The following is a 15,774-nucleotide window of genomic DNA, read 5'->3' as shown; positions in this document are numbered from 1 at the left end:
CTTTCTGAGTCATGGGTGGCTAGGTCCTTAATGTCCTTCTGCATAGATTTCTCCAGGTACCAGGCATGCCATTCACATACTTTAATGAGAGAGGTGTCACTGTTGGATCACAGGAGACCTTCAAGAATATGTAGTTTACCCCAGTTTAGTTTACAGGTAGGGAAATTGAGCCACCATGAGGTTGTGTTTTATTTGCAGTAGCACAGCTGGTGGTAGAGGCAGGATTTCAGGATTCCTGCAGGAGGAGGACAGAGCTGCAGCTTAGCTTGCTCTGTGCCTACAGGACATTCCTTTCCTACTGACAGGTTTTCCTTATTTAAAGAAAAAAAGCAAATAGAAAAAAGTCAGGAAGTCCTCATTGAAACTAATAAAAGTGTCTAAAGAGAATGAAAAAAGCAGTTTGAGAACTTTGGTATGGAGGAAATAACCTGACATTAACTGTTTTAATTATAGTTGTTGCATTGGCCTTATCAGTGTGGGAAGAGGGAGCATTTGAGCCCTACAGGGAAGTGGGATGTGGACAACAAGATGACCCTCTTCCTGAATCTGCCTGTTCAGGCTGCAGTTTAGTGACTCTGTGATCCCAGCAGCTGTCATAGAGATGGGGCTGGACTTAGTAAGAGACTTGGGTCTCAGGCCTAGCACTGCCACAGCTAGTGGTGTGATGTTCCATGAGGTCACCTAACCTCCCTGGCCTTCACTTTGTAGTAAATGTATAACAAAACCTATCCTGCCCATCTGAGAAGAAAAATGTCAGGTAGTGGGAAGTAGTGTATCACTGTAGTTAAGAGCACAGACTCTCTCACAGGTTCCAGACTCCCTGGGTTCAAATTCTGGCTCTTTAATTCACTGGTGTGGCAGTAGCAGGTCACTTATCCTTCTTGTGGAACAGATATAATGAAATTAACTGCCTCACAGCGTTGTGGGGAATGTTGAATTAGTCTATGTAGAGTGCATAAAATAGCATCTGGGATTTAATAAGTGCAATGTGTTAGCTGCTGTGATTATTACTATTTTAAAAATATTGTTATTTTAAGAGATGAGATTTCTATAAACATGTTGTCAAATAGTTCCATTACTTGGTGATGGTACCGGGCAAATAGAGGATTCTTATGCAGTAATTGTTAATGGAGGAGTTGTTCTAACACCCAGCTCGTGCCTGGGCTCTCCCTGTGAAAAGAAGGTGATTTTGATGCCTCAGAGGGGCAGGCCTAGAGCCTGTGATACTGAGCAGTCTAGTCATAGAGTGGTATGACTGGAGGAAACTCAAAGGTGGAGACTTCTCAATTTTGCTTTCAGGTATTTGTATACAAACCATCCTAGGAGGTGGGCATGTAATCTTCCAGAAAAAGTTCATGAACTTTAATTTTGGTTTTTGTTGTTTGACTAGGTTTCTTTCTGTCCTGCCTTCCCAGTTGTTATTAGGATTCTTGACAAGGATTTTGGTGATGAAAATTCCAACTCTTAAAGCTGAATAATCAGGTTATCAGCTAGTGAGTGGTAGACTTTAAGGTCCTTTCTCCTCTTGTGACTGAAATGAAAATTTCTACTATTGTTATTTATTTCTGAGTACTCTGTTTTGAGGAGGGATTATGGTGGTGAGGTAGGTGCCTTTTCATTGTCTTGAAAAGGACTGGAGTTTAAGAATTTGAGAGTTATTATTTTATCTGCGTATATAAAATTAACTTTTTATTTTCTTTACTTTGACCCATCTACTCCCCCATCTTTCTTTGTGTGAGTCCCTTAAACCTAGAGATTATATTGTATTTATTTCTTATGTATTACATTTCCCCTTTTCCTCTGGATCCTAATATTGTGCCTAGTATATACTAGGTTCTCAATTACAGTTTTTTCAATGAATATTGTTGATGTTTCTGATTACTTATTAAAGTGACTTGTTCTGAAACTTCACTTGAAGGCTTAAGTAATTCATTAATATCATGTGACTTAGTATCTACCCAGGTCTTCCTAAATATTAATTGATGAATCTTTACATTACTTATCTGAAGGATTCAAATTTCAAGATGCTCATAGTATGTCATGGATGTTAGAGTTTTAATTTTCTTGGTATTATTGGGAGATAGGGATGCAACATCTGGGAAGATAGAGAAGCATAGAGAATTAAAAGCATCATTCAAGACTACAAAATAGTTATTGTAGGAAGAGACTCCTAGGATGAGCTTCCATGCTTCTATGACCCTAGAAGCAACAGGACAAATACAAAACAAAACAAAACAAACAAACCTGATTAAAACTCTAAAGAGAAACCCAGATCAGGTTGGATATGGGAACTAATGTTGACCTGGATTGAGTAAAATTTCTTTGCTAAGGGTTATGATTAGTGACTTATTTCTAATGTGCGTTTGTTTTTATTTTTAGCATTGCAGTGTCGGGATAGCTATGAGCCCTGTGTAAATGAAGGAGTATGTGTTACCTACCACAATGGCACAGGATACTGCAAGTAAGTTTTTCGTTTTCTTTTTCCTTCTTATATATTTTATTTTTCCTCTGTATAACACTAGACAAGATTTGGTCCTGCTTAATTCTGTTTTCAATACTTCTATGAAGTATTACTGGTTCTCTAACTTTTCTGATAAAGTCTTTGTGGGGGATGAGAATGGAAGGATGCAGATGTCAGATAAATGGTTAACAAGAACTTCTTATTATCTTATCACTATCTTTTTCATTATGAAAAAGACTTTTCAGTGAGTGGCTAGTTAATGTATATCGAGTGCATTCTTAGAATCACTCCTCAACATGTTAGTTATGATCTTGTTCTTAAGTCAAACCACAATAGATATCAACTTTAATTCTGCCTAGTGTAAGTAAATATTATAGCGTGAAATTATTTTTCTGGTGTAAAAAAGTCCAGTTCTGAAAGAGAGACCGTGAGAAAGATGCATATGCACCTGTAGGGGTGGGACATGGAGCAGGCACTGTGGAAAATGTCATTATATGGGGTTATAAAAGGAAGGCTATGGGACAGGACTAGGGGGTGTAGGCTGGTTCTCAAGAGCAGTTTTTCTTTTTCTCCAACCACCTAATTTAGCTATACTTTTTATTTCTTTGAGGAAGCCTGTGAGATTATCTCATAAATAGTTCCTCTCTGTGTCCTGTGGACCATATGGTTTTCCTTCTGCCTCTGGCTCAGTTGAAAATTTTTGACAGGAATGTGTATTCATTGTATTTATATCACGGAAAATAAGATTGGTAATATAACTTTTCTTTAACCCTTGTATGGGCTGTACTTGTCCTCTGCTTAGGTAACAGTACTTGCTTTATAAGCATTTTACATGAGTTTACCCAACATGTTTTTATTTCTTCTTTGGATATTTAATTGAATGACATAAATGTAATGATAACATTGGTTCCAGTCAAGTCCATTCTGACATCAGGATCTAAGTTCTTTTTTTTTTTTTTTTTAAGATTTATTTATTTATGATAGAGAGAGAGAGAGAGAGAGAGGCAGAGACACAGGAGGAGGGAGAAGCAGGCTCCATGCCGGGAGCCCGACATGAGACTCGATCCCGGGACTCCAGGATCGCGCCCCGGGCCAAAGGCAGGCGCTAAACCACTGAGCCACCCAGGGATCCCAGGATCTAAGTTCTTTCTTTCTTTTTTTCAAGATTTTATTTATTTATTCATGAGAGACGGAGAGGCAGAGACATAGGCAGAGAGAGAAGCAGGCTCCCTCCAGGGAGCCTGATGCGGGACTCGATTCCAGGACCCTGGGATCATGACCTGAGACAAAGGCAGACACGCTCAATAACTGAGCCACCCAGGTGCCTCATGATCTAAGTTCTTCAGTGTTGTGAGAATTTTTGCAAGTCAGGAAAGATGCTCTTCAGCAGAAGGACAATATTTTAAGCTATGATGACATAAAGTTTAATTGTAGGTTATTTGGATTGGAATAATAATACTGGAAATGAAATGTTTTTTATAACTGATAATGAGCTGCTCACTTAGTTTGTCTAGCTGGAAAACAAAAAGCAAGAACATGTGATGTAGTCTTCTTTCAGAATGGTAACACAGCTGGAGATAATAAAGGGGAGGAACTTAGAACTTCGGGGTGGCCTTAGAACTGGCCACCAAAATCTTCAGTCCCTTTTTGGTACCTGGTGTCATAGTTACTTGCTTTATTCCATTATTCAGCTCTCTTGTGGTTGTTAACCCATTAAATTATGATCATTTTTGGATTATTTGTTTCTCTTACTGAATTTTGAGGTCCTTGTCTTACGCATTTTTATAGAGTTAATGCCTAATATGGTGCTTGATATGTCACTAGAGCTTAACAATGTATGTTATTTCTTGAACCAAAAGGTGTTCAGTACATTTCATCATTCACATGTTTTTTTAATCTATGTCTTAAATAAGAAGATACTGTCCTCTCCTCTGAGAATTTTATCTGCTTCACACAGCACCTAGTATGGTTGTACTTTAATTCTATTTGGACATAATTCAACTTGGTAACTTATATAAGGGGAATTTCAAATAGGTTCTAAGTGTTGGCCTATGTATTTGTGGTCGGCTATGAGAAGAGAGACTAGTCTCTGAGCACTTACCAGGAGAGGACACTAAGGGTCACTTTCAGGAGAAAAGAGATTTGTGGTCCGTTAATCTCAAACTCTCCAACCAAGGTGAGAGAGACGAAGTTGCCCATGGTTTCTAGAAGCACTGCTAGGGAACAGGAGCTTACTTTGTGGTCAACAAAAATGGAGCTGCCCAAAACCTGTCCCTGGGTGCTTGATAACTGTCAGTGGAATAGGTTGCTTATGGATATAGTTCTTGTCAGGCCCTTCAGGTGTCCTTCAACCCTTTGTGATGGAAACAAGCCCCCTGAGAAGGTAGAAGTAAGGAAAAACATGGGTGAAATTGTCCTTTTGGGAGAGCAATATGAACAACAAAACTTGTTAAGAGAGAGTATTTCTCCATGTCAGTAAAAGAAGTATTAGAATCTTCAGGAGTGGCAATGTCAATGTAACTGGACACAGGAAAAGCAAGAACAATATCAGGGAGGCCGAGTCAATCATCCCTGCAAGGCCACAGGATGGTAAGCAAAATTTTAAGCAAAAATAACATTTACTTAGCAGACCTTTCAGTGTATCTTCACCAACTTTGCTGTTTTCCTTGGGTAAAGAAGGGAATCCAGCTTGTTCAGTAAATATTATTTTCCCAAAATGGTAAATGGATATTAGAACACTTAGAAGTTCTATAAAAATTACATCAGACGTGCAGGGCATATGATTATCTTTTTGTTCATGAGATTGTTTAGTGGATTAAGAAAAGAAAGTTGAAGCCAAATTCTTTTTACAGGGGGTGGGAGGGTGGGAATTAATGGAAAATGTTTTAAAGTAGAAGGTATCTGACTGTTTAAAGAGCATAATGCTACTGATTCAGCTAAAATATAATAGTTGTTTATAGAAATTATAGAAATCCTTGATAAGATCACGTTGGCAGATGAGGATAAGTACTTCCAAAGGTTAGTTTTGTACACAGCTCAACTGTTTTTTTCTCACTGTCAGGAGCTTAAGTACTCTATCAGTCTATGATTAGATTGGGATGCCAGACAAGGAGAACCTGTGTAATCTTGCATAAAACTCAGTTATTGCCCTTAAATAGTTGTTAGATCTTAATAAAGCCCTCTCACTATAGAGAGATAAGACATTTTATTCTCTCCCTTGTCCTACTGGGAGGGGTAAATATATACTTAAGTTTGGCTGTCATTAATCACTTTCAAGTTGTTTGTCTCAGGCTTTCAGAGATAAACCATTCCAAATCCCAATTTGATTGAAAATCATGGGTAACTCAAGTTCACTAGAATGTTGGGGGAGGGTATGGTTTCGACTTGTAAAATTCACAAAATGTGCTTTTTTAAGGACATATATATCATAGTTGTTTAAAGTCCCTATCTGTCAGTTCTTAACTTCTGGATTGTCTTTGGGTATGTTTGTATCAACAGCTCTTTCTGTTGACTCTGGGTACAGTTTCCCTTTACTTCTCACTTATAGTAGTTTTTGTTATTTATTGGACATTGTGAGTGATGCATTTTACTGTTTATATTTCACTAAAGAATGGTGAGTTTTGTTACAATGGGCAGTTACATCATTGGAAGATCACCTTGATTATGTGAAAGCTTGGTTTTAGGCTTTGCTCTGGCAGGTCTGTTTTGCCTTTTGTCTGACAGCATAATTCTTAGTCCTGAAATGTGATCCTTACTCCCCAGGGTATGATCCTTCGAGGAGATAAATTGGAAGTATAAGGTGCTTGTCAAGCTCGGTGTTTCCCAACCCCTCTAATTTAGTAGGACTTGAATTCAAACTTCTGACTCCCTTCATACTCAGCCTTTCAGCCTTAGAGCTCTTACTTTCCTTTGGGTTCCTAAATACCTTGTTCATGCACAGCCAGGAATCATTTATGCTTTTGAGTGGAGTAGTATACATATTTTGGAGCTACCTGCTCTATGGTTCTGTCTTCCAGGATTTCTCCTCCTCCAGATTCTAGCTATTTCGACAGTCCCAGATAGCTTTGACTCCTCAGCTCAGTAAAACTTCCATTTTCTGCTTGCATTTTGTTCTTCTTGTGCTGCACGGACTGAGGAATACCTTCAGGGAAAAAGCTATGTAAATGTAGGTTTCATATAGTTTGCTTTTCTTTTTTTGGAAACTTGTATCCCAGTTTCTGCCTTTTGATTACTCATTGGTACCTTTAATATATTGTCTGCAGTGTCCAATTTTTCTAAGCAAGAGAGTTAATCTGATATAATTACTCTGCCATTATTTTTATTTATTTTTATTTTTTTATTTTTATTTTTATTTTTAAAAATATTTTATTTATTTATTTATTCATGAGAGACACACACAGAGAGAGAGGCAGAGACACAGGCAGAGGGTGAAGCAGGCTCCATGCAGGGAGCCTGACGTGGGACTCGATCTTGGGTCTCCAGGATCACACCCTGGGCTGCAGGCGGCGCTAAACTGCTGCGCCACAGGGCTGCCCTCTGCCATTATTTTTAATGATAAAAACTATCATTATAAAGGATTCTTTCATAAATTTCTACATGCTTCCTAGGAGGTAACTAGCACAGTGTTTGTTAAGCACTGGAAAGTCACCATAAGTTACTTAGGTACCTGTGGATGGGTGATTGCATTTGAGAATCTCTATTTTTCACCAAAGTACCTAACTAGAAACTACATTTTAAAGTAATCATTATCAAAGGGAATTATTTTACCTTATATTATCAAAGTAAATCATAAATATAAAATGTTATAAATTATAGCTTTGTTTCACAATTTACCTAAAATTTGTCTACTAGCTGTGAGAAACCGTAAACATTAACAACTAACAACTTTCCTTTTCAGAATTAGGAATGATGTTGGTAGTCCAGGCCTCCTAAAGCCATCCAAAAAAACTAGAGCCATTGCCTTCTTTGTCTTCTTGATGTGTTTCTATACAGTCAGGACAGAAAAGACTGGAATCCTCCAGGTTGGAATCTTCCAGAGCCTGGCTTAGAGTAGAGGATGTAGTATCAATATTTGTGTTGTGGTGGTGCTCTCCTAGAAAGGCATTTTCAAAAGTCAGGGCTGACTCAACATTTTCCCCTTTCACTTACCTTGTAAGTGCGTTCAGTGCTGTTCAGGGCAATATCAGATCAAGGAGATACACTGGGAAAAACGTCAACTGTTAAATCACTTTCTCTTTCTTCTCTGCAAAACTGGTTCTGCCAAGAAGATTCCTTCAAGTGAAGTGCTCTATTTAGCAGAACATCATATATACAGTTTTTCTGGCCAACGCTATTAGAAGACTGGCCATTTTTCCATAGTTTTTAAAAATCTTTACCATAAAATGAAGAATAGTGTCTTTTGTTCACTATATACTTTTCAGAGTAATCCTTTTTTTTAATGTGATGCTTCAGAAGATATTAATTCAGGAATTACTTTTTTTTTTAATTTTTATTTATTTATGATAGTCACAGAGAGAGAGAGAGACAGGCAGAGACACAGGCAGAGGGAGAAGCAGGCTCCATGCACCGGGAGCCCGATGTGGGATTCGATCCCGGGTCTCCAGGATCGCGCCCTGGGCCAAAGGCAGGCGCCAAACCGCTGCGCCACCCAGGGATCCCAGGAATTACTTGTTATGTGCTGTTTATGAATACCACATATAACAGATAACTGAAGCCTGTGATAGTAGTTGCAAGTAATCGATAGTGTTATCACATTATTTCACAGTCTTTGGGAAGTCATAAAATAATTATCGATTCATTAACCTGGACTTCTTAAAGGGGTTCAGAATGAGTCTTACTAGACTAATGCAAAGTGAATTGTGAAATGACTGAAATGTTAGAGCAGAAACTGTTAGTGACTGATAGGGCTGGGACCACGGTAAGGTAACTGAGGCTTTCATCTCAGGTGTAAGATTTAAGAGGGTGTCAAAAAACCTGGTTACCAAGATAAATAATATTTTAATGCAATAGTTCAGAATACCAAAATTAATGCAATAGTTCAGAATATCAAAATTAAAAAAACTATGACAAAAATATTTAAATTTTAAATAAAGAGATCAGTGTAACTGAATTTTTTCTTTTGCTTCAGGCTTTAGTATGGTTCATTATAGTATTGGTGTGTGGATCAAAGGTATCTAAAAGATCCCTGCCTGGTAACATGGAGAGGGCATAGGTTTTTATGCCAGATAGACTGGAGTCTGAATTCTAATTCTTGTTAGCAATCAGACATTTGGCAAGTTAAAGAGTATATGCTAGCCAGTGTTTATTGAACACTTTTTATATGCCATATTCTGTGCTTAATTAACCTTTTTATATGTGTTACTATAGAACTCATGTAATTTACATGTCTTAATATCCCTGTTTTACTGATGAGTATATATGAAAACTCAAAGAAGTTAAATAATTTTCCCAAGATCACATAACTTTTATTTTTAAAAATTTTTATGGTTTTTAAAAAAAAGTTAACATATAGTGTTTTATTAGCTTCAAGTATACAATATAGTGATTTGACACTTCCATGTGTTGCCCTATGCTCATCATGTACAGGTACACTTATTAATCCCCATCATCTATTGAACCCACCCCTTCCCTCGCCTCTGGTAACCATCAGTTCGTTCTCTACAATTAAGGGTCTGTTTCTTTAAAAAGAATTAAAAAGCGTTTCTGATCTCTTTCTCTCGCTTCCTTTGCTCATTTGTTTCTTTTTTTTTAATTTTAAAAGATTTTATTTATTTATTCATGAGAGACACAGAGGGAGAGGCAGAGACACAGGCAGAGGGAGAAGCAGGCTCCATGCAAGGAGCCTGATGTGGGACTCGATCCTGGGACCCAGGATCACGCCCTGAGCCAAAGGCAGACGCTCAACCGCTGAGCCATCCAGGCACCCCTCATTTGTTGTTTCTTAAATTCCACATATGAGTGAAATCATATGGTATTTTTCTTTCTCTGACTGACTTATTTCACTTAGCATTATCCTCTTTAGCTCCATCCAAGTCATTGCAAGTGGCAAGATTTCATTCTTATGGCTGAATATTCCATTGCATATAATACCACATCTTCTTTATCCATTCATCAATTGCTGGGATATTTGGGTTGCTTCCATATCTTGGGTATTGTAAATAATACTGTTATAAACATAGAAGTGCATGTATCCTTTTGAATTAATGTTTTTGTATTCTTTGGATACATACCCAGCAGTGCAATTTGCTGGATCATAAGTTAGTTTGATTTTTAACTTTTTGAGGAAACTCCCTATTATTTTCTGTAGCAACTGCACCAGTTTGCATTCCTACCAATAGTGGAAGAGGATGCCCTTTTCTCCACATTCTTACCAACACCTGTTGTTTCTTGTGTTGATTTTAGCCATTCTGACAGGTGTGAGGTGATACCTCATTCTAGTTTTGATTTGCATTTTTCTGATGGTAAGTGATGATGAGCATCTTTTCATGCGTATGTCTTCTTTGGAGAAATGTCTGTTTATGTCTTCTGCCCATTTTTTAATGGATTATTTGGTTTTGGGATGTTGAGTTTTATAAGTTCTTTATGTATTTCGAATACCAAGCCTTTTGGATACGTCATTTGTAAATATCTTCTCCCATTTCATAGGTTACCTTTAGCTTTTTTTTTTCTTCTCTATGCAGAGGCTTTTTATTTTGATATAGTCCCCGTTGCTTATATTTGCTTTTGTTTCCCTTGTCTCGGGAGACATCTCTAGAAGCATTTGCTTAATGTACAGTGTCAAAAAGGTTAGTACCTATGTTCTCTTCTAGGATTTTTATGTTTTCAGGTATTACATTTAAGTTTTTAGTTCATTTTGAGTTTACTTTTGTGTGTAAGAAAGTTTCTTTCACATGTTTCTGTCCAGTTTTCCCAGCACCATTTGTTGAAGAATCTGTGTTTATCCCACTGGATATTCTTTCCTGCTTTGTCAAAGATTAATTGATCATATAGTTGTGGGTTCATTTCTGGGCTTTTTATTCTGTTCCATTGATCTCTGTGTCTATTTTTGTGCCAGTGCCGTACTGTTTTGATTACTACAGCTTTATAATATAACTTGAAGTCCAGAACTGTGATCCCTCCAGCTTTGCTTTTCTTTCTTAAGATTGCTTTGACTACACAGGGTCCTTTGTGATTCTACAAAAATGTTAGAATTATTTGTTCTAGTTCTGTAAAAAATGCTGTTGGTATTTTGATAAAGATTGCCTTCAATGTATAGCTTGCTTTGGGTAGCATAGACATTTTAACAATATTTGTTTTTCCAATCCATGAGCAGGGAATTTCCATTTCTTTGTGTCATCTTCAATTTCTTCCATCAGTATTTTGTAGTTTTCAGAGTATAGGTCTTTCACCTCTTTGGAATGGTTAATTCCTAAGTATTTTATTACTTTTAGTGCAATTGTAAATGAGATTGTTTTCTTAATTTCTCTTTCTCCTGCTTCATTATTGATGTATAGAATTGCAACAGATTTCTGTACATTGATTTCATATCCTGTGACTTTACTGAATTTGTTGATCAGTTCTAGCAGATTTTTTGGTAGAGTCTTTCAGGTTTTCTGTATACGGTATCAGGTCATCTGTGAACGTTGTACTTCTTCCTTACTGATTTGGATGCCTTTTATTTCCTTTTGTTGTTTGATCGCTATGGCTAGGATTTCCCAGTACTGTGTTGAATAAAAATGGTGAGAGTGGACACCGTTGTTTTGTTCCTGACCTTAGGAGAAAGGTTCTCATTTTTTTCCCATGAGGGATAATGTCAGCTGTGGATTTTTCATAGATAGCTTTTATTATATTGAAGTATGTTCCCTCTAAAACTACTTTGTTGAGGGTTTTTATCATGAATGGGTGTTGTACTTTGTCAAATGCTTTTCCTGTATCTATTGAAATGATCATATGGTTCTTATCCTTTCTCTTATTAATATGACATATCATGTTGATTGATTTGTAGATATTGAACCACCCTCGCAACCCAGAAATAAATCCCAGTTGATTGTGGTGAATGATATATTTTTTTAACATATTGTTGGATTTGGCTTACAGTATTTTGGTGAGAATTTTTGCATCTGTGTTCATCAGGGATATTGGTCTGATCACATAACTTAAAAATTTTTTTTAAGATTTTATTTATTTATTTATTTATTTATTTATTTATTTATTAAGATTTTATTTATTTAGTCATGAGAGATATAGTGAGAGAGGCAGAGACATAGAGGAGAAGCAGGCTCCTCGCAGAGAGCCCGAGGCGGGCCTTAATCCCGGGACCCCAGGATCACGACCTGAGCCAAAGGCAGACGCTCAACCACTGAGCCACCCAGGCGTCCCCAGAACTAGCTATTAAAGTGGGTAGTTCAAACAGGAGTTTCTGAAGGAAATGTGGGACATTTGAAAGACTGAAAGTGGCTCCTCAGATCAGGAATGTGATTAAAACTCTACATAGTTCCTGATTTTCAACAGAGACAATATTATTAAGTAGACCTGGATAGCTCACATAATGTTTGAGTATGAAACCTGCTTGTAGCTCTGTGAGTGTACATGGGCCAGGCTTTGCTAATGCTGCGTTTCTGAGAAGTGGCCTTTGACTTGAAAGCTTCGTGCAATTACTGCAGAAGGCAGTGAAGGTGGGGATAGAGAATACTATCTATTGAAATGTTCTTTGGTAGAGGAAACTAAATTGAAGAACTTGAAACTTCTTTTTTTTTTTTTTTTTTTCCCTAGTGGAAAATGAACAAGTCCAGACAGATTTTATGCAGCTATGGAATTGAGACAGGTCAAATTCAACAACTTCTGATAAATGTTGCTGCCAGCTCAAAAGTTACAAGTTGTTAAACATAGTGCCTTACATTTGCATAGTGAGTTACAGTTATATAGATGCATGTCCCGTGGGACTTTCCTTATTTAAGACTTGAGATCTGGGCACTTTAACAGTACCATTCCTAAGTGATTCTTCTTCTTAACACTATGTTTGAAGAATCCTTTAACAAATATATTTGGTGTTCTCGAGGAATTTTTTATAAAGTAAGTGTTAATTATCAGCTTGATTATAATACAGAACAATGAGATTCCCATAATGTTTTCAACTAATCTTTATTCTTTAGATTGGAACCTTTATAAACTTCAGTGTTAGATAAAGAAGTAGGAGAAGGTGATTCTTAGATTCTGTCTATATCCTTTTGCCTGTTGTGGGTGATTGCCAGTGAGTTAAGTCAACTAATTTTGGCCTGCAAACTTGGCATATTGAATAGATGTGAGTTTAACTAGGTTTCTTTCAACACAGTCCTCAAGTTAACCATAATCCTCTGTAAAGTTTCTTTCTTATTGTTCCATTGTGGCATGTCAGCACCATTAATTTCATGTAGGAATTATTTTCTCCCCCTTTTTCTTGTGACTAAGCAGGATGAGAAATATTTTTCTTCTAGTATCTGGAGTAGTTTAATTAAATCCTTAATTTTAAATTTTGGCTGTCTATCTTTGATTGAGGCTAGCAAATTGAATACAGAGGCATGGGGATATCAGAGTGTAATAAAATGTAATTATCTAAAAATCTCCAAATACTTTTTTTCTTCATTAAGCTAGCATAATTTGGGCATGAAGGAGGTTTTCTTTAAGTGCTCTTCTAAACGTCCCATAGCTAGGAATTTTGTAACTAGGAATAAAGTTTATTGTCTCTTCCATCCCTGTTGTTGTTGTTGTGTGTGTGTGTGTGTGTGTGTGTGTGTGTGATGTAAGTTTTTTGTAAGTTTTTTGTTTTTGTCTTAGTTGTGTTTTACTTTACATTTCGATGTAAGGTAAATTATAGTTTCTCAGGGCTTCTCAAAATTTTCCATGTTCTATTTACCCATTGTCAGTAATCTTTGCTAGTACTTCATACTCTGTGTCCAAAAATGTCTTACTGTTTTTTATATTGATGCCTTCAGCTTTCCCTTATTAATGCAATTACCGGGGATCCCTGGATAGCTCAGTGGTTTAGCGCCTGCATCTGGCCCGGGGCATGGTCCTGGAGTCCTGGGATCGAGTCCCGTGTCAGGCTCCCAACATGGAGCCTGCTTCTCCTTCCTCCTGTGTCTCTGCCTCTCTCTCTCTCTCTCTCTCTTTCTATCATAAATAAATAAATCTTTAAAAAAATGCAATACCTTCTGTTTAAAGTGGTCCTCTTCTAAACAATTACTTGGGTCTTTATCAAAAGGCTTTTATGAAAGAAAACTGAAAGTAAAGACTAATAAAGGTGATATTTCAGTGACAGGTGGTATTACTCAGTGAACCCATCCAACTGGAACATCATATCCAATTTTTTCTCTTCACATAAGTTATGAAGAGAAGGTTGATATTAATGAAAAAATAACATGATTAGGACTTATGTAGGATAGTGGCATTTAGAGTACTGAATCTCTATAGATTCTCTATCTATTCTTGCTCTATCTTATTCTAAACTGGTTCTATCTATGATCCTACATACTGAACACTGAAAATCAGATAGACTGAAGCACTGAAGATTCTTAGTCTTTGTCTTAGCTCAGGCTGCTATGACAAACTACCACAGACTGGGTGGCTTAAAAAACAGACATTTATGTCTCAGAGTTCTGGAGGCTGAGAAATCTTAAGATTAAGGTATTAACAGATTCAGTTGCCTGTGAGGACCTTCTTTCTGGTTTGCAGATATCCACCTTCTCACTATATATATTTTCACATAGTAGGGTGAGAAAGTGCTGGTCCCTTTATCTCCTTATATGGGCAATGGGCACTAATCCCATCATGAGGACCCTACCCTCATGATTTTATCTACCAAATTACTTCCCAAAGGCCCCCCCTCCACATACCATCATTTTGGGGATTAGAGTTTCACTATATGAATTTGGTGGGGGCACAAACATTCATTCTATAGCACTATTCAAAGAAAAGTTTAATTTTCATCAAACTATATTTATTGAGCCGGCTATACTGACTGAGCACTGTGCTAGGTGTTCTGAATAGACATAAAGGCCCAACAGGCCTGTGCTCTCTGACTTAATTATTTAGAAGTATAAAATACCTTAGGAGTGTCTGCTAAAGAGTGTTACGTTTCTCTCACATAAAACATAGTGGCAGTCTTCTGACATCTTGCCATCTTGTTAGGAACATGAAGCATACAGACATGTGTAAAATACAGTAGTCTATAACTACCAAATGTGTTAGCACAGGTGATGAGAACTATAGTGATTCAGACAAGAGAACAAATACTAAAGGACAGAAGATTAAAATCAGAGGATTTTTTAGTGGATCAGTTATATTATAAATCTGAGCATATTGATGGAAACGAGTGATAGAAAGATGGAAGTAGAGAGACTGAGAGGACCAGAAGGGCTGTTGTTTTCTGGAATAGTCATTACCAATATCTTCATCATTTTGTTTTTAATGACATAATTTTAAAAATTTTCTACATCTTAGTTGCTTTCTTCTGTCTATACTTTAGTATGTGTGAGGTTTTATTAAACCAGTATGTGGATTCATCTGGTCTCATAGAGATACATAATTGATCTTAAAAATAATTCCTTTAACACTTGTTGGCTTGAGTGCTTGAAGTGAAAATGTCTAGAGTGTGGGGTAGAGGGAAAGAGCAGGGGACAGGAAGGGAGAGACTGTTAGGAGCAGTCACATCTCCTAGTCCTACAGAGCAGCCAGGTAGACTTGTGGACACCATTTGCAAGGAAATTCAGGATCCAAGAATGTCTGAGACAAAAAAATAAGATAGGAGAATAATGGAAAAACAGATACTAAGAACAGGATCAGTTTTCAAGTATGGCATAGTTCATTCTCCTAGCTTGAGAATTCAGGTATCCCATCCTCAGACCTCTTCTGTCCAGCATATCATTGGCCTGATCTAGTTTGTTACAGGGATCCAGAGTAAGGAAGCATCTGTTAGCCAAATCTTTGGTTAGCCCAAATTAGCTCATGTCCTTTACTGCTTGTTTCCTCTGATTGTATAGTACATATCCAAACCATCAATTATCCAGAATAAACCAGGACTGCCTATTCTGTGTGGATAACATTTGACAATGGTTATGATTCTCTTGGCTAGACCATGGTAGCGCCGTAGCCATTTAACTGCCTGTCTCTTTAAGATTTTGAAAATGCCCATTCTTGTGTAAGCCAGACATGTCTCCTCTATGAATTATTTTACTAGGCCCCTTCTGAAACCTCAGTCATCCTGAAAAATACCTCAGGAACTTCGTTGACTTTAATTTTCTGTCTTAGTCCTATTTGTATATAATATTTGTGGTATCTGCTTCTCATATTGCTAAAAC

General features: G+C 37.2%; 1 protein-coding gene across 1 annotated transcript in view; it reads left to right on the top strand.

Moving 5' to 3' along the window:
* Positions 1-15,774, top strand: part of NOTCH2 (notch receptor 2) — a 182,687-nt gene that overhangs the window by 37,780 nt on the left and 129,133 nt on the right. The window contains exon 2 of the mRNA XM_038561934.1: positions 2,380-2,461. Within this exon, the coding sequence (XP_038417862.1) occupies positions 2,380-2,461 (82 nt within the window). The remainder of the gene's footprint in view (positions 1-2,379; positions 2,462-15,774) is intronic.

The sequence above is a fragment of the Canis lupus genome, chromosome 17, assembly GCF_011100685.1.
Source record: "Canis lupus familiaris isolate Mischka breed German Shepherd chromosome 17, alternate assembly UU_Cfam_GSD_1.0, whole genome shotgun sequence".
Classification (NCBI taxonomy): Eukaryota; Metazoa; Chordata; class Mammalia; order Carnivora; family Canidae; genus Canis; species Canis lupus.
This window is presented reverse-complemented; position numbering and strand designations above follow the sequence as displayed.